Source organism: Olea europaea, chromosome 13 (assembly GCF_002742605.1).
Source record: "Olea europaea var. sylvestris chromosome 13, O_europaea_v1, whole genome shotgun sequence".
Classification (NCBI taxonomy): Eukaryota; Viridiplantae; Streptophyta; class Magnoliopsida; order Lamiales; family Oleaceae; genus Olea; species Olea europaea.
Window position 1 is genome coordinate 9126831 of NC_036249.1, and position 16031 is coordinate 9142861.

Sequence of the window (16031 nt, forward strand, 5' to 3'; positions counted from 1 at the left end):
ATTAGATTTTGAAAAAATTTGAGCTATCTTACTGATAATGTGGTATAAACTAAATGGAAAAAAGAAAAATAGAGAAGTTAATATATTTGTGTGTATTATTGAGGACCAATGCCTATATTTGTAGGGTCCAAAATAAAAGTTATAATTGAATGAAATAGATCTTCTAGACAATATAAGACTTGTCTTTGTATCAAGATAATACTAAATAATCATCAATAATTATCTCATTTTTTTACAACAAATATTGATTTTTGACTGCATATGCAAATTTTCATTTATTCATTGTTATTTGTTACTAATAAAACGTGCCCCTTTTAATAAAAAGGGGAGAGAGAAAGGAAAAGGTAGTATTCCCTTTTAGTAAAGGTTAAGTAGCAAAAAAGTCCTCATCTTTCAATATTTTTGTGCAAAACATCTATACCTTTCATTTTTTTACTATTTAACCATCACTTTTACCATTTAACCATCACTTTTACCTTTTATTTTGGAAAAGATCATTTCATTCACCCACCATCAAATGCTCTGTTAACTCAACAAAATGGCTAATTAGCATAAAACATTCCCACCTTTCAATGTTTTTTGTGCAAAACGTCCATAACTTTCATTTTACAAAGGTATGAATGCTTTATGCAGTTGAGTAAGGATATTTTTCACAAAGTATATTAAAAGGTAGAGTTATTACACATAAAACATATTAATAGATAGGGATGGTTATCACTAGTTCAATTTTATACTAAAAAGAAAAAACATGTCCATTTCATCTTTTCCAGTCATATGTGATATGTCATTCATCATTGAAATCTGATGAGTTATTTACAGCATTACATTTGTCGTTATTCTTCTTATTGTACCCTTATTTACACCCTTAATAAACACAAAAATGGATGAACATCTCCAATTTATTGACTGCATATTCAATCTCTTCATCTATCATTCCAAATTTTATGAGTGATCCAATATTATAGCTGTCACTGTTCTTCTCAAGATGAAATATAGTGTTCTTTACGTCATTTTCTTATTTATTTAATGGAATAATTGTATAAATTATTTTCATATTACTTTTAATTTTGAACAATTAACTTTGAAAGTGAGAAGAAGGCCAATGAAAAATTTAGGTAAGACTGTATTACCCTTAGTTTTTTAAAAGAAAATTTGCATTTTTTTAGTTAATGGCGTAGTTGACAGTAGGAAATTTTGCACAATGAAATGTGAAAGTAACGGGTGAAATTGCCAAAAAAAAAAAGGAAAAGAAGAAATGTATGGAAGTTTTGTACAAAAATATTAAAAGGTGTGGATGTTTTGTGTTAATTAACCTTTGTTGAGTTAACGGGGCATTTGATGGTAAGTGGATGGAAGGATCTTTTCTGCAAAGAAAGGTGAAAGTGAGGGTGAAATTGTTAAAAATGAAAAATATGAACATTTTGCAAAATAATATTGAAAAGTAAAGACATTTTGTACTAATTAACCTTCAGTAATTTACGAGATATTACTGCGTGGCATCCGTGTTCGTGTGCCAAGCTACAATTTGTTTTCTCAAACAGGGGAAACCAAACATTTTAGGCCTCGAAAGTGGGCCATCTAGTACAAAATATTGTCCATCCCGTGTCCTGTTTTCCATGGTACCCCAAATTTATAAAAACCAGTGCCATTTATTTGCTCATTACAAACTCAAGAACACCCCCAGTAAGCAACAAAAGATACAACTTTAATTAATTCTCTGAATCTTGATCATAACTTTCAATCGATTCATTAAGTTCGTGGTCTAACCCTAATCCAGTTGAGTTGGAAAGTCAAGTTTCCGAAGTGCCGAAGACTCCATCCTTAAGGGGACACTCTGATGAAGAGGTCATTTTGGCGTCAAGCAAGCCCAAGAAACGTGCTGGGAGGTTGTTACATTTTATTGAATGAGAAATATCCATTAAAGGAGGAAAATTACACTCCAAAATAGGAGGAAATGCACTCCATAATAGGAGGAAAGGAACACTCCAAAGGAGGAGGAAAATAAACCTCCATGAAAGGGAGGGATTGGAAGAAGAAATTTCGATAGAGATTTCTGAAAATTTCAGAGAATCAAAACTAACTGAAAGAGAAGAGAAGTTTTCATGTCCAATACTACGAACATGAATGACCTTTGAACTTTGAACGCTCTACCATTATCAACAACCTTTAGAAAACCAAGAACCGCAATGGGATTTGGCCCGCCCTTGTTGGAAAAGACAATCATATTCCAGTAGAATGCTGGAAAAACAAAAAGCAGCAGGAAGCAATCACTGCTCTGTTACCATGTTACATTTTATTGAATGGGAAATCTCCATTAAAGGAGAAAAATTACACTCCAAAATAGGAGGAAATGTACTCCATAATAGGAGGAAAGGAACACTCCAGAGGAGGAGGAAAATAAACCTCCATGAAAGGAGGGATTGGAATGTAATTGGAGATTCCGGTGTACATATCAAGTACTCGGAACAGTTTATCTGGCCACTTCTTGCTGTTTTTCATCACATTTTTGGACATTCGAACAAAATCATTGCTTTTTCCTCTTGCCTCTTGCCGCGGCGCCACTTTCTTCGGTCAATTTCTTTCCGGCCTTCGGCTTCTTCTCCGCCGGAGCCTTCTCGGAGGCAGGCTTCTTCTCAGCCTGGTTTTTTTTCCTTCCAAATCCCATTGCAGTTCTTGGTTTTCTAAAGGTTGTTGATAATGGCAAAGCGTTCAAAGTTCAAAGGTCATTCTTGTTCGTAGTATTGGACATGAAAACTTCTCTTCTCTTTCAGTTAGTTTTGATTCTCTGAAATTTTCAAAAATCTCTATTGGAATTTCTTCTTCCAATCCCTCCCTTTCATGGAGGTTTATTTTCCTCCTCCTTTGGAGTGCTCCTTTCCTCCTATTATGTCCTCCTATTTTGGAGTGTAATTTTCCTCCTTTAATGGAGATTTCTCATTCAATAAAATGTAACATGGTATTAGAGCAAAATTGCTTCCTGTTGCTGTGTTTTTATGAGATTCAACATCTCTTTTTCCTGTGTTCTGCTCAAAGAAAGCAGATCTCTGATTTTTTGTATTCTGCTCAAATGAGAGCGAATCCATGATTTGTTCTATTTTACCATAATTCTGGAAGGTGTAATTTTAGTTCCAGTCATCAATAATTTCAGAGTGTGTGATGGCGGCAGCAACTTTAGCTTCAATTCTAATAAATCCTAATATGCTCAGATAAATTCTAATAGATGAAGGAAAAGCATTCAAGTCCTCACGGCTTCAATTTGCTGAAGAAAATCAAAGAATTCACTCGATCGATACTCGATGATCTGTGTAATGGTAGTTCAGCAACCTCAACAATAAAATGTAACAAAGAAGTATAAGGAAACACGCCACCCGATTTATCGGGGTGTTAGACGTAGGAATTTGAATAAATGGGTATGCGAGTTACGCGAACCCAACAATCAGAAATGGATATGGCTCGGAACTCATCCTATTGCAGAAATGGCGGCGCGTGCTTATGATGTTGCAGCATTGGCTTTTAGGGGTCAGTTAGCATGCCTAAATTTTGCTGACTCGATCTGGCGCTTGCCAGTACCCGTGTCCAATGACGTTAAGGATATTCAGAAGGCAGTGTCAGAGGCGTCAGAAGGGTTTAGGCAATCGAAGGAAGAGGGTTGCGCCATTTTGCAAGAAAATATGATGGATACTAGTGGCGTTTCTAGTGGCAATTCTACATCATTAGTCACTACAAATACATTTTCAAATTTGACAACATTGGACACAAAAAAAACATTATTAGATTTGGATTTTTTTTTACATGAATGAGGTTTCAATGACAAATATGGAAGGAGTTCTGTTGTTACCACCCCCTTGTTTAGACCACAATTTCAGTTGGGATGGTTCGGAAAGTGATGCTGAGATGGTGCTTTGGAGTTATTCTATTTGATGGCATAGGATAAATAATGCATGCTCACCTCTTTTTGGTAGGATTTTTTTTTATCAGTAAATGTAAATATATTAATCAAAAACGTGTCATGTACAAGTACACCGAGCATTTCCGGGAGATTCACAATCAAACATCACAAATAAATACACTGGGCATCCCCGAGAATAACAAAAGTAAGTGAAATACAAAAGAAATCAATGACCCAATGCCAAGGATTCGAAATGGATCGAGACATTCGGCTACAAGGTAAACATAACTTTGTATACGTGTGTTTTGATCCGTCTCACAATGGAATCCAAGTCGAGTGAGATGTCTTCAAATATCTTCCTATTCCTTATAAGCCAAACGTAGTACACGGTACTTGCAAGAGCAATCCTCTTCGCCTTACTAAGCCAAGAAGTTCCACAGGCCTCCTTTTCCAACCACTTAAGAGCACTAACAAGTGTTGACATAGATCTCGTAATGCCAAGCCATCGCCTAATGTTCCCCCATAAGGAAGATGTGAAGGAACACTTAAAGAAAAGATGCTCACAAATTTCCACAAAATGGCCACAAAAATCACATTTGCGATCAATATCCAAGAAGATTAATTTGTCTTTAGTTAGGAGCTTTGATTGGGCCCCTAACCAAAGCATAAAAGAATGCTTCGGAGTGATGCATGTTTTCCAAACTTCAGCTCCCCAAGGCTTGAAAGTACCCTTAGGCCTAAAGAAATCATAGCAATTTTTTTATTGAATTTTCCACTTGTAGAACAGCCCAGATTTTCATTCCAAAATTGCAGAAACTGCCTACCGAATGAAGGAAGCTGCCTGCCTAAACTGTCGTCCCAGGTCTGCCCCTTAACCGGCCTATTTAGTGCATTTCCAGCACTATAAATTCGGCCACTAACAGCTTGCTATGAAGGGGCATTTCCAGCATCCATATGACTCGTTCCCCCTTGTTGTCCATGAATTAAAATCTGTTGGGCAGCAGCATTTGCACAAAGAATATCCTTAATTACAAGAAGTTTCTTGAAGAGTGGAGAATGATCCTTTCTAGGACAAACCTTCCATATGCAAGTCCCATTTAAATAAACATGATGGACCCACCGAATTCATAGGGAGTCCTTTTTATTGTGAATATTCCAAAGGGATTTAGCAAGTAACGCTAATTTCCAACTCTTCAAGTCCTTTAATCCAAGGCCTCCTTCTTCCTTTGGAAGGCAAATATTCTTCCATGCAACTAACAGCTTTTTAGATCCCCAAAGGAATGTCCGACAAAGGCTAACAATTCTAGAAATAATTGTAGCCGAAATAGGGAAAATAGAGAGCCAAAAGCATTCAACTCCTTGAAGAACCGTCCTTATAAGTTCAATCTTGCCTGCATAAGATAATGTAGAAAAATTTCATGCACCAATATATGTTGTTATTTTGTCAAGAAAAGGAGCATAACCACTTACTTTAAGTTTGTCCGATGCAAGGGAGATACCCAAATACCGAAATGGCATACTCCCCCTAGGAACACTAGTTAATTCCATGATATCTTCAAGAAGCTGTCCATGAACACCAGCTGTAAACAAGCTAGATTTGAGAACATTCAACCTTAATCCCGAGACCGAACCAAAATTTGAAAGGCAATCCATGAGAATTTTAACAGACATAAAATCTCCCCTCGCAAATAGCATTAAATCATCCACAAAAACTAAATGGTTGATCTTTTGGAGACCACATTTTGGGTGAAAGTTGAAATCACTATCATATGTGGCAGCTTTAAGCAATCTCGAAAGGTATTCAATACAAAGCACAAATAAAAATGGGGAAAGGGGGTCACCTTGTCGAAGACCTTTCTCACCTTTGAAAAATTCATGCAAAGTCCTATTCAAAGCAATAGAATATGATGTAGAAGTGACACATTCCATAATCCAATGGACAAATCTCGAGGGAAATTGCAAGCCATAAAGAATATCTCTAAGGAAATCCCAACTTACCGAATCATAAGCCTTGGAAAGATCAGTTTTTAAGAGGCATCGTGGGGGAATCATTTTCCTATTGTATTACCTCAAGAGTTCTTGGGCAAGATGAATGTTCTCCATGATACTTCTACCTTCCACAATAGCGGCTTGCGCATGATCAACAATATCTCCCAAAATGGGTCTCAATCTAGAAGCAAGTATTTTAGCAACCACTTTGTAAGTAACATTACAACAAGATATGGGCCTAAAATCACCAACATGCGGCGTGTGATCCGATTTAGGCACCAAAGCAATTGCTGTGTGATTAATATATTTGAGGCTGCAACTTGAAGAGAAGAACTCCAATATAGCCCCAACAAAATCATCACCAATAATCTCTCAAGCATTCTTAAAGAAACAAGAAGTATAATCATCCGACCCGGGAGATTTGTCATTACCAATATCAAAAAGCGCATCTTTAATTTCCTCATAGGAAATGTCCCTAATCAAGGTGTTACCTTGTTCCAAGGAAACCAATGGACCATTTGTAAAAATATCCAAGTCAATAGGCCGAGAGAGCATTTCTTTCCCAACAAAGAAGTATAAAAATTTACAAATTCTCCAGCCACTACATCTTGTGATGTAGTATACATGTCATCTTCTTTAAGTACGGTAGCAATAAAATTCCTCCTAGTGTTCCTTTTATATTATAGTAGTAGTACCAGACATATTAACGAAGAAAAAAAGTTAAAAAAAAAAATTATTTGTTCTGTTAGGTCATATTCAACTGTACACATGTTTTATTAGCTAAGATCATAATATTCAAAGATGGGAGGCCAACAATCTATTTACTAAATTAGACACGCGAAGGCGACACAGAAACAAAGGGATGTAACAGGACAATCCCAATCACTTAATCTATGTTTAGCACGCAGTACTTGATACAACTAAAAAATTTAGTAATGAAACATGATTTTACCTTCTTTTTCATTTTTAATACTACTTAGTGCTATTTAAATCATATTCAAACTGATTGGTTATCAATGCTGCTGCAATTTATTCTTACATACCACGCAGCAATGACGGTTTGGTCCCCTTTTTTTGTGACTTAGCTTTGCCTGATTAATTTTGAGAAGTGGCGGCCTTCCTCTCTGATTTGTCACTTGGGTAAATAAGGATGCAATCACAACTTATACACACTTGGGCCAGATATTCGGAATGCGATTCTCATCCCTATGAACTTTTCTTTATGACGTACGGATAGATCCTCCGAAGGGACGACAAAGCGCACCATAATATTGTCTCCATATGACATTTATCTTTCAACATAAATGTTGCCTTCTAGCTGTCTCGAGGATTCGAACCCCCGATACTCCATAAATAACCCTTCTACTTTACTACTTCACCATATTCGTGGGTACAGAAAAAACTTGTTTTTTCACTTAGACAAAAACCAGTCTATTGTATAAATATATGATCATGATTTTTAGTAGTCTAGCCAAAAACCTAACAAGTCTTGGCAACACAAATGACCTAGAAATTATTTGTTAGTTATATATGTTAAGTTGAGGAATTTGATTATTGTCGTTGTGATGAGTCAGTACGCGGATCCACCTTTGCATATGGTCACGGTGGAAGAATTATTGTAGCAACGGCAAGTCATGATCTCACATTGAAACGAATATCTATAAATCTTGTGTATTTTTGTATTTATTTTCTTTCTACCAATTTTATTGCTCTTGGCAGTACAACAATATCTACCCGCAGCCAAAATTATTAAATACAGCAAAATGCCCCCAGGGCATATCTCCCAGTGGCAAAAGGGAGGGCGGATAGGGCTCAGCGCAGTAGTGTGCAGAGTTCGATTCCCTGCAAGGTGGAATTGACTTTGTTGCAAGCGGGAGTTACCATATGGGTTAACAACCTTGGCCTATCCATGTGCTTTCCACCCTGGCTCCTGGGAGGCACATCCTGGGATTTACCTCCTCCACGATGGCTTAGGGCAGGGTCGGTGGGGGCCCTTAAGGTTGGGGTTCAACCTTTTTTTTTTTTTTTTTTAAATACAGCAAAATGATTTGCATGGCATGTAATAAAAAAACCAATTATAATGATTTGGCACTCTTGACTACCAAACCCCTACCAACAGGTCAATGAGTAAAAGTTAAACTAAGAACCCACACTAATTCTCCTCTAGCTTGCATATTAAACTCATTCAAGTCGGTAATACATCCAATTATTGGTCTATATTAGACTGAGATGCATCACATGGCTTCAAGAAAATGAAGGCGCCCTTCCGACATCTTTTCAAATGTGGGATTGAAGACTATTAAGGTAGTATTTATAATTATAATTGTATTTATTTCATTCGTGCATAATTTTAACTTCGTCTACATATTGTAGCCAATCTCAAATCCGAATAATCCAAAAATGGGGCCATGTGACCCTATTTGTATAGCACTGCCCTAGAAAGTATTTAGAGGACTAGACCCTAGTTTTCTAACAAAAAGTCTAGTCTCGTAAATCTCAACTACAAAAATTAATTTGTTACATAAAACTTAAATCCTATTATTCAAAAAATAGTGATATCAACACGAGTCCAAGTGCCAATATATCATGAGTCCAAATAAATGAATCATAAATTCTTGGTGCCACCACTTAGATCGGTATTAAAAAATAAAGGTTCTAAATAGTATTTACTCGTTCAAATTCAAAAAATGGACTGTCCGAGCATGGTGCCCATAGGTCCAGCCCAGGCACGGCTCGCTACAATGGAAGAGCCTTTCAACGAGCACTGCGCCTTTGACGCCCGTAGCCCTCCTCCTGCCCCGTACTCAACCTCTCGCCCCATCCCCAACCGAACTTTCAAATGTTCCCAGCTGGAAGAATGAGAATGATAGCCCTATAACAGTTCCTAAATTTACTGAATCCCTATAACAGTTCCTAAATTTACTGAATCATAGCCCCCCTTTGGCCCCCTTTCTTTTTCTTTAGTGGGGAAAAAAAGGAAAATAAATAAATAAATCCATTATTAGTTACGTTATCCAACACCGAAGGCCATGTTTAGTACAATTAACCAAAAAATACTAGACCGAGCAACAAGAGTTTTACCAAGGTTGACAACTCGATTACAAACGATTTACATTACATAGTCTGCACAAAGAACTCGAGTTTCAACTAGGCTATAACCCCTACATCCGACCAAGAAGGTTTACTGCAATTAAAAACGCTGCAACCTCTTTCCAAACTCACCAGGATACACTATTACAGAATCTACACAAAGACCACCTTTAGTGTGTGTGCAATCGATTTGCGTCATCGAAAATTTGACTTTAGTCGATTTGCCAGAATCCGCAACAAAAAAATCCCCAGCATGATAGTAAATCCATTTTCCAGGTTCTTTCAAGTAAAACTGGGATGTCGCTTGCTGTCCATCTGAAGTTGAGAGCTTGAGTTGCACTGGCTTTATATCCCAACCATGAACGTGTTCGGAGTTGCAAAGTCTTTGGCCGAACCTCTTATAAGCACGTCCGAGTTGCAGTCGGAAAAACAGGCTATAGGACCCTGCTGGGAATGGAAACTCGACCTCGCCATCCACTTCAAGCCACCAGATTTGCTGCAGATAAGCAACTGAATGGAACCTGTATAGAACAGATAATTGGGATCAAGTTTATTTTCCACATGTATTACTAGTTTGGTACAATATGATGCATTGCTACAAAATAACCAGTGGATACATGAAGATCATGAAGATCAGTTCCCATTTTAAAAACTCAAGATCAATAAATATAAAGAAGCATTCAATCAAAACCAGTCTGTCCTTTTATATAATGTGTAAATTCCTGAACCTAAATTATAGATTCCAAAACTCAATGAAACCATCCTCATAGTTAAGATCCCAACAAAACATGCACAAAACCACTATTCAACACACTGACAACAAAAACATCAGAAACAGAGCATCACAAAACGGTAGAAAGAAAACGAACAGTAAATAACCTTTTCTTTGGAAGATTTCATCGAAAAATGCCCAGAAACAGTTGGATTTGATCAGCCAATCTAAAACATATGCATCAACAAATAACCAATTCCAATTTCATCTTAACTTACAGAAGTATATGCAGAGTATTGAATCTCACCTCGATTCCTCAGTCTGAATCCGACTCCAGTATCTCCGATCATCGATCCCTGTAATCGCCAACCCATTCGAAGATATTGACATACAAGTCTTTCCAGTTCTCTTATCTAACCAGAATTTCTGCACAAAATCAAATTCAACGATCCCTATCAACACATATTCAATCAATTTTCATATCCTTTCTCTTTTACCTTCATTCAAACCACAGCACACAGAACCAACATTGAAAAATTAAAAATACAATTTTTTTTCTTTTTTCAGAAATTTCATCAAGAATTAAAAATAAAATAAAATTCCATAATTCCTTAAATGTCATTTCCTAACTTAATTTCCACGTGAAACCATTGAAACAAAAATCTTTTCTACCCCATATCCTATTAAAGATCCTTCACAAAAACAAAATGACAAAAAAAAAAAATCCATAAGAAACTTTCTGCGAAGTAATCTTTATATGGATTTTCCCATTTTCGAATTTATTTTTTTGCAAAAAAATCAAAAATTAAAACCAATTATACACTTGATCACGAGCATCACAGACAATATTGGATGCAATATTATGAATAGACACCTAAAAACAAAAGAACTAAAAGAAGGGGGGGGGGGATGAGATTATACCTTTGCACAATTTCACAACTACTGTTGCTGTCATCTTGTGTCACTGAAAAATTTTAGAAAGACATATTAAATGGATAGTCAATTTATAATGAGCCAAAATGGTGAATGGCTCTTTTTGGTTCAATGGAGAAGATGAATGGCTCATTTTAAATTGACTCATTATAAATTGACTACCCATTTAATATGTCTTTCTAAATTTTTCCAGTGACACAAGATGACAGCAACAGTAGTTGTGGAATTGTGGAATATAATGTGTTCACAATATTTTTTCTTTATTTAACTTAATCATTTAAAGTATTTTCAGATTCATGTTGCTGCTACTGTTACGTATGAACTAAGTTGATGGCGGGAAAAAGGGGTGAAGTGGGTGAGGACAATTTTACCCTTGTTTATGGAAAGAAAAAGGTATTTTTGTATTTAATTAACGGAAAAACTGATGGAATATGGACGGAAGGACGTCCAGCGCAAAGAAAGGTTGAAATGAGGGCAAAAATGCCAAAAAATGAAAAGTAGGGACGTTTTCTACAATAAACTTGAAAGGTAGGGACATTTTGTGCTAATTACCCGAATGTTTAACGGAAAAACTGACGAAATATGGACGAAAGGACGTCCAGCGCAAAGAAAGGTTGAAATGAGGGCAAAAATGCCAAAAAATGAAAGGTAGGGACGTTTTCCACAATAGACTTGAAAGGTAGGGACGTTTTGTGCCAATTACCCATCCCAGTTATATTGGCTCGTTTCATTGGAAAATTAATTTTCATTAAAATCTTTCCTAATTTATTTTTATTTAATTTTTAGCAATAAATTATTGTTGAAATTAGTAAAGAATTTGAATGATTTAACTTGAGGAAGAAATGAGAGTTATTTTATGTTTTCAAGAAGTGAGAAATGAGTGTATTTGGATGATTTCAAAAATTGGCATATTAAATGGAAAAAATTGAATAAGGTTATATTGGTAAGGGAATAAAACAAGATATTCTAAATTATGAAATAAGCCTATATATTTGGAACAATAGAAAAAAGGAAACTCGGCCTATATAATTGGGATGAAGGTAGTATATTTTTTTGAGTAATGCTATTTAATCCTTATAATCCTGATCAGCGTTGACATGACATTTAATGATAAATACAATTAAATAAATTATTTAATTTCACATTTTATTTAATCTATCACATAACATCACACGGAGTACAGTTATAATTCGAGTGGGACTAAATAGAACTAGATATGAATTTGCAAGGTTGAATGGGGCTAAATAGTATCATTCAATGAAGTTACATAAGAATTATTTCTTGGGTACGGGGAATTATTCATAGAAACCATACAGGTGCTGCCAACAAGGTGCTACCCATGTTCAGTTCAAAATCAATGAATTTTTGTCAAGTGTTGCTCTATAAAAATTCTGTCAAATGTTTTCTATACATGTAGCAAAACTCGTTACATAATGATTTGCATACATATGAGGTGTCAAAAGAACAGTATAAAAGATTTTTTTAGGTTGTGTTATATGTACAAAATGGTTCACATACACATGATGTAGTGATATGATTGGATCATAATTTCTTCAACCAAATAAAAAACTTCCCAGTTAGCTTTTTGACTATCAAGTGTATGCAAATTATTATGTACATATTGCACAATCAAGATAGGGTTTCACTTGAGGAATGAATTCGAACGGACGATTAGTGGATGGATTAACTATATTCACACTACATAGGGTCCTCGACTAATTTTTATGAATTTTTAAAAGATTATAAATTTTAATGAATTTCATGGATTTGAATAGGTTTTTACGAAGTATATATGAATTTCATTAAAATTTGTGAAATTTTAAAAGAGCTTTTATATATATATATATATATATAAGTTTGAAATCCATCAAAAATCTTTTAAAAAATTTTATTAATGAAATTCCTATAAATCCACTAATTATTGATGATATTTAAAGAATTCGTTGAAATTTATTGAAATTTCAATTGAAGACACTTAGGGTCCGTTTCATTACAAAGATGAAATTTTGATGGAAAAAAATGAATTTCAGGGAATTGAATTACCTAGAAATTATTTTTTTGGAAATTGTAAATTATTGTGTTTGATTGGTATAATTTTTCGCGTGAAAAATGTTGAAATGAAAGTATTTTTTGATATTCGTTTGACTTTGTTTTACATATAAATTGTCAATTTAAGGGATATCTTCTTTTATAATTGTTCATAGAATTTGGCTCCATTGTTAAAAAAAAGAAAAAAAAATTACATCAGCCTAAAAAATGAATTCACAAAAACCAAGAAATGGGGCGCGTCAATTCCAACCCAAGAAAATGTTTTCCCTGTAAAATTTAGGAAATCAAACATGCAAAAGTTGGAAAATGGGGATCAAATTCCATTTTCCATGGAAAAGCACAACCAATCAAACATGGCCTTCGATTTTAATCGATTCTATTAGAATTCATTAAATTTCAATTGGACACCTTAATTTAGGACTTCATATTCATTAATCTTTGCTTATTGTAACATTTTTATTCCAATTTTTTTCAACAAATTTTTTTCTTCAGCCTTCCAGTAATTGACACACCTCGTCCTCGTCATGGTTCATGACAAAATATTCTAATGCATCCTTTGAAATGGGAAAATATGTTTTGCTTTTCTTTTGCATTTATTATTTTTTGAAAAAAAAAATGATAGGCAAGTAAAATGTGTTAAGCCCTCCCAGCACATGTTTTGGACGAAAATTATTATTAGAGATGATATATGGTGATTAATCGAAAGTTGAAGATAATAATGTGACAAAAAGGTTGTTAATATAAGTACACATATGAACGAAAGTTGAGGACCTTCGTCACTGTTAAATGCAATATAGTTAACAATAGGTCTAGACATTTTAATCGGAATCTCTTGAATTGAAATTGAACCAAAATCGGAGGTTTCGGTCCGATTTCCTAAAAAAATAAATTAGGAACCGAAACCAATAACCAACTGGGTTCAGTTCGATTCTTGGTTCCTGAACCAAAACCGTGGGTACTCGAGTGAAACCAATTTTTATAATAAAAAAATAATAATAATAAATAAATAAAATAACGCATGGCAATTGAATTGATATAGAACCGCGACAGCAACCTCTCCAATAGGGGGCCGCCACTTGGCTCCTTTGTCAACCAAATTGTACAAAACATTGTACAAATAGAATAATTTTTTGATAAATTCATTGTTTGTGTTGTGCTGGACCTTTCTGTTATCTTGAGTCATGGTTCTCCTTTTAAATATATATTGTTTTATTTTTTTATTCAAACAGAATGTTCAATATGTGGATCATAATTTTTTTATACTATATTAGCTATTTATTTAATTAGTATTTTTTATATATCATTTCGTTTTAAAAGTAGAAGAATTTAAGCATTGTTTATAATTAAATTATATGTCAAGTATGCCTCTCTTATAGATCGAATAAGATTTATTAAGAAAAATATTTTTTTGTCAAATTATAATTTCATTTTTTATTTTTATTTTATTTTCTCCTATTTTCGTTGCTTCTAGTATCCAATATTTTGCTCTTTGAAGATTTTTAAATTGAATTTCCTCCATTGCACAAATATTTTCGAGTAGTGGCGTATTAGGCATATATATCAAAACGGTCTATGTGAAATATTTGTTAAATAAATGCATATAAAAATACTATGGGTAGAACCAAAATTGAATCGAAACCGATGGTTCGGGTTTTGATTTGGTCCAGTATTTATAAAGACCTGAATGGTTCTATTTGCGAAATATTCGAAGCATAATGGATGGTTCTGGTTATTTAAATACTCGGATTGACCTACCCGACGCCCAAATTTAATTTCCCTTAGCAGATTCGTGAGAAATGAGTAAAATCACCATTATGCCCATTTTGAATGATTTTTTTGTTAAAGAAAACTGAAAACGTCTAAATATGACTCAACCTGTCTAAAAAGGATGGTCCTGCTTTGCTTCCCCAAGAGAGTTTGGATGTGTCAATAGGCTAAATTATTTCTTGATGTGTCGAGCTTAGCATATCACACATTCATGCTGGCCTCAGGGGAAGCCATGACGGATTGTACCTTCGGCATTAACTTCAGTCAAGGGCTTGCTTGAGCCCTTCAGAAAGAAAAAAAAAAAGGTAAAAGTTTTGTAATAATTATTTTTGTAGAATGTGTGATTAAAAAATAAGTAAAAATATATGGTTAAATGCCAGTGTACTATTTTGATTTTTCAAAGTTTAAGGACAGTTGAGTCAAATATCGTTAAAGGTGTCTCGATCCTTTCAATTTTTTGGTGCTAAAAGGGTGCCGCTTGGTAATGACACATTTGGTATGGCACACTAGAATAAAATTATTTGTACAATGATTGTTGATCACTTTTATTGACAATATATGTATTGTCAATATCTGTTTGGTTGATTGGAAAAATAATTTTTAAAATGAATACTGTAGATTTTGTTAACAAAAATTGTCAATCATAGTTGTACATATTGTATGGTTCTACAGACTAAAACTAAAGGCTTGTTTGTTTAGAAAAAAAAATGGCACAATAGAATAAAATTATTTGTACAATGATTGTTGATCACTTTTATTGACAATATATGTATTGTCAATATCTGTTTGGTTGATTGGAAAAATAATTTTTAAAATGAATACTGTAGATTTTGTTAACAAAAATTGTCAATCATAGTTGTACATATTGTATGGTTCTACAGACTAAAACTAAAGGCTTGTTTGTTTAGAAAAAAAGTTTAATATTTTTACTACTTATTAAAAAAAAAAAAGAAAAAAAGAATGCACATCTCAAAGAAGAGAAATAAATAAAACATACTACTTAGTGCTTGTTTGGCATGTTGAGAGTTAAAAACTCTAATTTTATACCACCAAAAACAATAAAATTTTAGTTAAAAAAAAATCCAAAATTTATTGAGTCTTGCTTCCATGCTCTCATCCATCACTATAATAATTCATTTTCACCCAAATTCTCTCTCTCTCTCTCTCTCTCTCTCTCTCTCTCTCTCTCTCTCTATTTTGATAATAAATAAGCCCTCGTTTTCTAAAAATGAAAATTGATGGAATAATATTTTTTTGAAAAATAAGTGGTTGAAAAAGAATAAAAAATTTCGACTTATGGTAATATTATTTTATGAAAGATTGTGTGGTTGAAAATAGGATAGAGACAAATGAAATGGAATGGAATAAATTCTAATAACGACTCCCTATCTATAAGAAAATTTAGAACATGTACAAAATTATAAGTATGAAATTTTTAAACTATCCTTAATGGAATTTTGGTTCAATAGCGCACCTCCCATGAGTTCCAAATAGGGATAGCAAGAAAACCGTCAAACCTTATATTCGCGGGGATCGACCTGTGCAGGACGAGGATTGTCCTTAATCAAGTATTTGGATCGGGATGGAGCGAGGGACTTTGTC

General features: G+C 34.2%; 1 protein-coding gene and 1 pseudogene across 1 annotated transcript; one reads left to right on the forward strand and one right to left on the reverse strand.

Annotated features, from left to right (window-relative positions):
- The window catches only part of LOC111408419, an 11185-nt pseudogene extending 7264 nt beyond the window's left edge, over positions 1–3921 (forward strand).
- Positions 3922–8860: 4939 nt separating this feature from the next.
- Positions 8861–10157, reverse strand: LOC111408420 (F-box protein PP2-A12-like; the record flags this gene model as incomplete). Its single annotated transcript, XM_023038181.1, has 2 exons — positions 8861–9489; positions 9988–10157. Coding segments are annotated over 2 exons (591 nt in total), but the record flags the coding sequence as incomplete, so codon positions are not given.
- Between the last annotated feature and the right edge of the window lie 5874 nt (positions 10158–16031).